The sequence below is a fragment of the Populus alba genome, chromosome 16 (assembly GCF_005239225.2).
Source record: "Populus alba chromosome 16, ASM523922v2, whole genome shotgun sequence".
NCBI classification, from domain to species: domain Eukaryota; kingdom Viridiplantae; phylum Streptophyta; class Magnoliopsida; order Malpighiales; family Salicaceae; genus Populus; species Populus alba.
In genome coordinates this window covers 5866931-5876833 of record NC_133299.1, presented here as the reverse complement: position 1 = coordinate 5876833, position 9903 = coordinate 5866931, and the positions used below count along the sequence as shown (strand labels likewise).

Below are 9903 nucleotides of genomic sequence, written 5' to 3'. Positions count from 1 at the left end.
TTCACAAGTTTGTAGATCAATACACAATTTCGCATAAACTACACTAGACGAAAGTTAAATGGTTCTATGTATAGAAATATCTTCCAGTTTTAGGGGGGCTTTTTGGCCTGCGGCTGCGGGAATTTTTGGTAATGTTATTTATAGGGTGTTTAGAATGGCGGTGGCAGATGATTTTTTTTAAGTGTTATTTTATATTTGAATATATTAAAATAATATTTTTTTAAAAAAATAATATGAAAATATAAAATAATTAATATATATATATTTTTTTTTTTTAATTTTAGATGGGCTATGTTTGTTTTTTGAAAAGCGAGAAACTATTTTTCACTTATGTTTGTTTATTATTAGAATAGTAAACGAAAAAATATTTTCTAATTAAAGAAAAATTTAGTTTGGTTTTTATAAAAATATTTTTTTGAAAAATTTAGATGGAAAATTCTTTGAAAAAAAAAAATTCTGAAATATTATATTATTTATTGTTATATTAAATTTAGTTTTTAAAATTTTAAATATTTATATATTAAATTTTATCTTTTAAAATTTAATTTTTATTTTTATTTTTATTTTTATAATTGTTTATTTGTTTTTATTTTTTTATTGAAATTTTTTATTTATTAAATTCAATTTTTATTTTTTTAATTATTATGTGCTAATAATTTATAAAATATTAATTATTATTATTTTAATATTTTTAATTTAATTTTTATTATTTTGATTATTATTTATTTTTTTTGAGATAATTAAAATTATTTTTTTTTAATTTTATTCTTATAAAATTTATTTTTTATTTTAATAAACTTTAAAAAAAATATTAATGAGTTATTTTTTAATTTATTTTTTATGATGTAATCAAATATTGAAAAATATTTTTTAATTTATTTTTTATTATATTATTAAATATTAAAAAATAATTTATTTTTCTAGAATTTATTTTTTAAAATTTCATTTTTTTTTTAACACACACGTATATATATTTAATCTTTATTTGGGCTGTAATCTCAAATGAGAACTTAACCCAACTTCTAGGCCGCGTCTGAGTTCCGAAGTAAACATGGTAAACTACCAGTCTGGCTTAGCTGATCTTGCTGATGCACTTGTGAAGTTGAAATTCAGTTTTATTAAAAATAAAAATAAATACTATGTCAATTTAATTATTTGTTTTTGTAAAATATGTACTGAATAAAGGACGTTCTGGATTGATTTAGGTCAGTCAAACTATCCAATCCTCCCAATCAATGACTTAGCTTTGTTAAGTAACCTTGCTTAGCTTAATTAAATAGTTGTAAAAACAAATATTTTTCATGAATTTGCAAGAAAAATAATAAATAAAATTATCAAGGAGAAAATTATTATTTTCAATCTAGTAAAATTATATTGTTTTTAAAAACATGTTCTTAACTATTAGCGTTATTTTTAAATACAAATTTATTATGATCTCAGCAAGTTAAAAAAACATGAGGAAACTTTATTTTTATTGAATATTTACTAGCAATTGTTTTGGCATATTAAGTATATAATAATTGAAAAAAAAAAAAAGAGTTTATATTCTCATAAAAATCTATAATATTATTAAAGAATCATTTTAAAATTAAACTAAATATTTTTCTTATTATGCATCTTAAGCACAATAGAACAAAAACTTAAAACCTGGGCCTAAGAGATGGGGCCTGTGAGCTCGGCCTACCAAAAGAAAAGATAACATACCATTCATCACTTGTTTCTTTTAAAAAATAAAGCAAATCATGCGTTGTTTGTTTCTCATAAAAATCTATAATATTATTAAAGAATCATTTTAAAATTAAACTAAATATTTTTCTTATTATGCATCTTAAGCACAATAGAAAAAAAAAACTTAAAACCTAGGCCTAAGAGATGGGGCCTGTGAGCTCGGCCTACCAAAAGAAAAGGTAACATACCATTCATCACTTGTTCCTTTTGAAAAATAAAGCAAATCATGCGTTGTTTGTTTCTTGAGTTTTTGATTAACGGGGAGTTCATCGAAAAATCAGGCTAAGTTTTTCCAAACATGATTTCAAAATAGTTTTAATGATTACAAATCTAGACTCTCAAATATATATATATATATATATATATTTGATGATTTTTTTAAGATGAACTAAATAGCTATTATAATCAATAATGAAAACTATACTAAAATTGTCCTTTTCTCTTATTTACTTGAGTACATGACATGTAGCTTACTAATAGTTTTATGTAAAATTGGTAGAACTTGAAAAGCAATAAGCAGTAGTAATACACTCTAGAAAGAGCAATAGAGTTCCTAAATTGGCACCAAACTTGCAAGAAAATCTATAATTGCATATAGGAAACAGACGTAGACACGTCGCCCGCCTTGCCTTCCTTTAAAGCTCCTTCTCCTGACCCCAAGTCTACCTTACTACTAACTACATTACAATGTCCACGCGCCCATAGTCTTACAAATAGCGTTTTACATGTATATATTTACATTTTGTATTTTACATATTCTCAAATGAGTCACAAAACAATACATTTCATCCATTAGGTTCCAGAAATTTCAAGAATTTTGTAGTTGGGTTACTTTCCATCCAAAATTCCTATTTTATGCCACAAAAAGTGTAATCTTAATAAGAATTTAATAGAAATATTAGCAACAATGGACAAAAGTACCCAATTGAGAAATCTCTAAGACATTTGGGATGTGATTGATGAAATTGTTTGTTATGGGACTTGATTGATAATTTGGTAGTACCTTGGGAATTAATTTTCGATTCCCTCTACTTTATAGACAATATTATAACCTGGAATTGTTTTTTACTCTACTTTATGTGCTTAAATTTCGTTAAAAAATAGGTCATTTAGTATTTTTTTTTTTTTTTAGATTAAAATTGGGATTTCTAAATGAGAGGTTCAGACTCGAAAGTCATGAGAGGTAGGGTGGGGATTTATAGAAGAGGAAGGACCATCTTATGCCGTATTACTCAAAACAAGACAGCTAAAACAATAGATGAAAGCTATTTGACCGGCGGGTATATATATGCACTTTTATGATATATTCCTGTATATAAAAAAATCTTAAGTAGAATTTGAAAAGTTTATACATTATTCTAATTAAATAAATTAAAAATTATTTATATGTAATTTTTTTATCAAGCCCTAACCTTACCTAATCGAAGCAAACCAGTGAAATCAATGACTTGAGTCATAAATTTAACTGGATTCAATATTTTTTTATTTAAAATAAAAACTTATAAAATTAAAAACCAATAATATATCAAAGTGATTAGAAAAAAAAAAATAAAGGCGACGCATCACCTGTCTTGCTAAGGTAAACGAAATGTCACCTCTACTAAATTAATAATTCAGGATGGTTTGTTTCTAACCAATAAAAAACTATTTTTATCATATTTTGACCTGTAAAAACCATAAAAACACCATAAAGACCTGGTAAAAACGTATAAATAGCCTCTAACAACCCATAAATTGTCTTGAAAATTCTGAATCAACCCAAAATAAAGATTTTTTTTAGGTTCAAATCCACCATTTTAGACAAGTTTAAGAGAAAAACAACACATTATCTAAACTTTACTCATGAAAAGAAACCTATTGAAACCAAAATCACTTGTTTCCGTGGCTGGAATTAGTTTCAACCGATATTTTCTCTTTCTACCATCGAAAAGTTGGAGAACTAAAGTGTATGTTTAGCCCAAATTCATTGTTTAATATTTTGTTGATTATTAATCGGACAACATAATTTATTTCAGCTTGATATATTTTTTTTCAATTGCCCTAATAATTGGTCAATTCTCTCAATATACATGTGTCTATTTTATATAGATTTTTTTAAAAAAATTGTTTAACCTAATTGAATCTATGATCTAGGTCACAAGTTTAGTTGGTTAACTTTGATGGGTTAAAAATCAAACTTCATAATTTTTTTAGTTGCATAGATAGTTCTCTATATATTTAATTAAATGTTTACATAAATTTCTCGATTCGCAATTGAAGTGTTTTTTTATGTTAAAAAACACATAGAAAATGTTGTCATATTGAGAAAAAAAATTATTTGACCTGTGGCAAAGCGCGGGTTGGATAACTAGTACAATACATATATTATACTTATTATTCAAATGTTAAAGAAATTAGATAATTACACCCTACCCATAAGATTTCAAGTGTTTATATAGACATTTATTATCTTCCTAATATTTATTATTTAATATAAAATAATATATATAATAGGGTATGCATGTTTGGATTAAGTTTGAAAATATTTATACCATATTTATTATTTATTGAATAGGATAATTATCCAAAAACCTCAACAATTCAAGTTAGTTTGGATTAATATACAATATATTCGGAATAAAATTGATGATAAATATGTTTTTATTTTTATCAAAACACCAATTAGTGTATAACAAACTAGAAATAAAATTAATTTTTTAATCAAAATTAAATTCCAAGTTGAGTAAAAAATTAATTTTTAATAGTCATTTATAAAACATGAAAACAGAACAAAAAGAAGAAGACCCAATGTGAACGCCTCATCAGCTAGAAGAATCCTTGAAATGATGGTTTTGTGACATAGCTAGAGCGAGCCCCCTCCACCATTAAGAAACTCGGTGGAAAAAAGAAGAGAGTTTCATAATCTTGAGCACATAAGCAACATTTTTTCAAAAGATTAGAAATAAAACAATTACGGGAGGCGATTGAAGTGTTTTTTTTGTCTGAAAATGTATGATCAAAAGTATAAGGACTAAAGTGGGAAGCATGAAAATTTAGGGGGGGGGATATTGTCTCTCTTCCCTAACCCCTAGCTTTAACACTGCTTGAAATCCCATAAAACAAGTTGTAAATATCTAGTCAAGAGGGGAAATGGACAGCGAACAATATATGATGATGACAACTCAAACGACATATCTTCAATTCAGGTACCACAGGGAAAACAACGAAGAGGAATGCACCATCCACGTCTTCGCTTTTTCTTCGAAGTGTAATCCTTCACGTGTTTCAAACTGATTTTTCTATCAAAACTATCCTATTAGGTTTTTTTAAATAATTTTTTTAAGTATTTTTTATTTTAAATATATCAAAATAATATTATTTTTAGTTTTTATTTTTAGTTTATGATATTAGCATATTAAAAAGATAAAAAAAATATTAAAAAATATTTTTCTAATTTTTCCTTTTAATTTTTTATATTATCATATAAAAATATTAAAAACTATTAATTTAAAGTGAACATAATCACACAATATCTAAATCTTTTCACTTGCATATAAGTAGAAATTCATCTATTTGAAAGGTAGTTGTAGTTATTTTTTAAAGTATTTTTCATATTAAAATTATGCTTTATTATTTTTTAAAAATATTTTTTGAAGTTAAGGGCATCAAAATAATTCAAAATACAAATAAAATTAATTTTTAACAAAAATATATAATAATGACTAAATCTTTTCACTTGCACACAAGTAGGAATCCTTAATAGATAATAATTCAATTTTAGTATGCTAGAACTATAGGATCGAATGCCATTACTTTTCATAATCTCCTTTTGTAAGCAAGTGATCTAGTTAATGAGTTAGTTGCATATGAAGCAATGCAATCGATTAAAAACAAAAGTAGTTCAGACATAATTAGGTGGCTTTGTTATCCAAATCGAATTTCCATCTTGACTTAACCAACGTCAGTGAGTGTTGACAGGAAAACATACTTAAAATATTAATTAATGTAGCCAATATAACCAAGATAAGAAGCTACCTTAATTATTTTCTTTTATATAGCGTAAGCAAATTCATCCGGTATATGATAACCCCATTTGTTTTTTTTATTTGAAAACGTTTTAAAAAAATAATTATCTTTTTAAATTATTTTTTTATGTTTTTAAATTGTTTTAATGTAATATATTATTTATATCCCCCGTGTTTCTCTTCTAATTATTCTTCTTCGGGGGCCTCATTTTTCATCCTTGGTCCTTTATTTTATCCCAAAATTAAAAGAATTGAGCAACACGCACCAAAACAGCGCGTGCATAAAGTTGATACTTCAAGAAAGACTCCCTTTAAGTAAACTTCCTCTCGTCTTTCCAATTCTCCTTCCATAATAACCACCGCTCTCACATCTCTCTCTCTCTCCCTCCCTCCCCCGTAAAGAAACGAGAAGAAGGAGAGCAAATGAGTCGTCTTGCACCATTATCAGAAGAACCCATAAACGAAGATGAAGAGTACAACACAAACTGTTCAAAGAAGAAAGTTCACTCATGGAGAAACTGGCTCAAGACTCATTTCCATCTTGTTTTCAACAAAAGATCTGACCTTAAAGTCCTCTTGAGTGTTCTTGGCTGCCCTCTCTTTCCTGTCTCCATCCATTCTAAATCGCCCGTCAATGAGGTATGTCATGCATGCGAATGTGTAAAACTATGTCTTTTTAGATTTCTTTGGCATATAAGGGAGTAAATCTAGCCCATTTTGATCTCTCAGTGCACTTTTTCTAGGAAAGTGCAGTAATATCTGGTTTCTCTGGACTTTTTGCTCTATTCTCAAAGAATCTGTAATCGGTTTTCTAGATTTGTTCTTGGTCCTTTCGCTTTGTTCTTGCTGTTTAGGAGCTCCAAGCCTAAGTAACCAAAGTTGGAATCACTGGGCCTATGGAAAGTAACCAATGAATGGTGATGTTTTGGTTTGTGGATGATCAGTGCCCTCGCTGGCTCTCCACTGAGATTCCTCAAAGTCCCCACCAAGCACTAGGCCAATGGAAGAAGAATCAGAAAGAAAAGAAAAAGAAAAAGAAAAAGAAAAGTTCAGGCCCAGTGTTCGTGGGACCACTGCCATCTCAACAATAACTTAGAAAGGACACTACGCCCTGCATTTTCTGGGTCAAGTAATGAATATAGCTATCAAGTACATGTGGAAAAGTATTAGGGTTTAAGCTGATATTTAATTATTTAATTAGGGTTCGATGACTTTTTGTGAGAATTAATGATTTAAAAGCGGGTCTCAATCTTTTACATTAAAGTTAGAAGGACTGTAAACTAGTTAAAAGAGGGTCCAAAAGAAAGTATCGATTCAATCTCCTCTCAAGGCACAAGAAAAAAGTTTAGAGAATAATAACAATAAAAAAAAAACAGAAAAGTGGATTAATAATTAATTTATAGTGGTAAAATTAAATAGTTGGTCATTAATTACATGCACAGCCATTATTGATGTGGTTTTAGTCTACCCAGCAACCTAAATAAGGATTAGGATTTATTTTAAATTAATAAATTATAAAATCCTGAGTATTTCTCAAGTATGAGTCTTTTCCGATTAAAATTATAAATCAATTTTTTTTCATGAAAAAACAAGTGTTTTTTTTTTTTAAATACTACGTCGACACTCAAAAAGTTTTCAAGATTTATTTCTTTGAGATATGCTATATTGAAAAAAAAGAAAGAAAAGGAAACATTTAATTAATATACAAGTGCATATTTGGTGCAAGTTTAAATAAACTTGATAATTATTAATTTAGACTAACTAGCGACAACCATAACAAATTAATGTCTTTAATCAACAGGTATCCTCCTCAGCTCAATACATTATACAACACTTCACTGCAGCAACCGGTTGCCGAAAACTACAAGGCAAAGTGAAAAATATTTTTGCTACAGGAAAGGTTACTATGGCCATGGTTGACGAGCTTGGTGGCTCAGCTATGGCTGGAGTCACTACAGCTGCACAAAAAGGGTGCTTTGTAATGTGGCAAATGGCCCCTAACAAGTGGCTAATTGAGCTAGTCGTTGAAGGCCATAAAGTTGTAGCTGGTAGTGATGGCAATGTGGCTTGGCGCCACACTCCTTGGCTTGGCTCTCATGCTGCGAAAGGTGGAGTTCGGCCTCTACGCCGAGCGCTTCAGGCAAGTGGTACTAATCAAGAGTTATTTCATTTTTGCTTTGCATGTCTAGTAAATAAGAGTAATAATTATCGATGCCCTTTTGGCTATTTATTAATAAATTGTGACCTAACTTTGAATCTTGGCTCGTGACTATATCTATATTTAGGAAGACCAGTTCGATCCTGGCTATAATATTGTCTCTGTTTATGTAGATATCATACGGCAACCATATAAATATGAGCGGTGACATTAAATTTCATGTATATATGATTTTTGAAATTAATTTTCACTTTATTTTAATATCCCAGGTTTAAATATTTTCATTCACGTTTAAATCTTAAAATTACAATTTAAAAAAACAAAAAAAAAAACCCAGTATGAACACATTGAATTGCGTGATGAAAAAGAGTACAATAATCCTGTGTTAATTACTTCAGTTTACTATTTTATGTGATTTTCTTTATAACATCATGTGGATGTTATCAGACAGAGAGCGTCCCTATTCAAGTGCAGCATATATGCGACTAAATGATTATAGATTGCCTCTGTTCAATATCATTCCTAATTTCACCAGAATCAAGATCCAACCACCCCAAGATGCCGGATCTTGGTTCCCCTTTGTCATATAATGGAGTCGGTTAAATCATTTTTTGTCAGAAACGAAACCAATGCTAGCTGTTTATTGAAGATATATAGACACCGGTAGGTTTTGACAATGATGCTCAAGCTGCAGGCACCAACAAGCTCCCTGCACGTGATTCATTTGAGATCATCATGCAAACAGTACAAGTACCCATTTTCTTCATCATATTTTTTTTCCTGGGAATCTAAAAAGAAACTTAGTTCGTGTTCTAGTATTAACATTACTAAGTAAATGCATGAAGGCTAGGGTTGTATTCAAAATTCTTCCTCCTAAGACAGTCATTTAAGAGGCGATGGCCTCTTACATGAAGTTTGAGTGTAACTTGGAGCAGACATAGTTAAATGGTTCGAACAGTTCATGAGATTCATATTGTTGACTGTTAGCATTTGAAAGTATATATATATTCTTAGCTTTCAATTCTCTAGATTAAAAGTTAATGCATTACTTGTATTGGTAATTAAAACACCACATCTACTAATATATATATATATATAAAGCGCCATAAAATGCCCAACTTGTTGACGTTCAAGATGGTAAAACTCATGCAGGGACTAGATCCTATGGCAATATCAGCTGTATTCTCTCCGTCACAATACATGGGAGAGAAGTGTATCTCAGGCGTGGATTGTTTTGTACTGAAATTGTCTGCTGATCAAGCAGACCTTGCTGACCGGAGCGATAGCACAGCGGAGATGATCAAGCATGTAATATTTGGCTACTTTAGCCAAAAAAATGGCCTCCTGGTGTATCTAGAAGACTCCTACTTAACCAGAATTCAGTCTCCGGGAACCTACCCCACATACTGGGAAACCACAATGGCAACAAAAATAGAAGACTATCGGGCAGTGGAGGGTGTGATGATAGCACATGGCGGTCAATCAAGTGTCATGATCACAAGGTTTGGGGATAACTTGAAGGAAGGTCTTTCGATCACACGGATGGAGGAGACATGGACAATCGATGATCTTGCATTTGATGTACCTGGACTCTCCATGGACTGTTTCATTCCTCCTAAAGAAGTTCAGAAGGATTGTCCGGAGGAGAATCTTGATTGGAGATCGCCATTACAATGATGATCATCATCTTTTACGCCATGGCAGAGCCAAATACTTCTGCAAGTGTGGTTTATATACACTCTTTAACTCCGACTAGCATAGCAGAGATGATTTTTAATATGTGCGTAAATATGTAACGTACTCTTAAGCACACGTTTTGTTTCCTTGAAGGAGAACTCGATATCCAGGTCCACCGGTAATGAATGTTCTTGTCACGCAGACTGTAAGTCACACCAACAATTGTATACATATTTGCTCGACGGAGAGTCCTCGATGTCTTCTTCTTTTTTTTTTTTTTTTTGGGGTACTTGAGCTCTTATATCTCAGATGAATTTTTGCCTGATTTAGAGGATA

General features: G+C 29.7%; 1 protein-coding gene across 1 annotated transcript; it reads left to right on the top strand.

The window, feature by feature from the left end:
• The first annotated feature begins 6071 nt into the window (after window positions 1–6071).
• Window positions 6072–9838, top strand: LOC118050048 (uncharacterized). Its single transcript, XM_035060269.2, has 3 exons — window positions 6072–6371; window positions 7534–7872; window positions 9043–9838. The coding sequence occupies exons 1-3, from the start codon at window positions 6156–6158 to the stop codon at window positions 9565–9567; spliced, it is 1080 nt and encodes a 359-aa protein (XP_034916160.1). The 5' UTR covers window positions 6072–6155; the 3' UTR covers window positions 9568–9838.
• Window positions 9839–9903: the final 65 nt, after the last annotated feature.

Bases quoted from the DNA above. Each gene is read 5' to 3' on its own strand.
- LOC118050048 (XM_035060269.2), top strand. From the start codon at position 6,156: ATGAGTCGTCTTGCACCATTATCAGAAGAACCCATAAACGAAGATGAA. The intron at 6,372-7,533 runs GTATGTCATGCA...TTTAATCAACAG, and splicing joins CTAAATCGCCCGTCAATGAG to GTATCCTCCTCAGCTCAATA. The intron at 7,873-9,042 runs GCAAGTGGTACT...AAACTCATGCAG, and splicing joins CTCTACGCCGAGCGCTTCAG to GGACTAGATCCTATGGCAAT.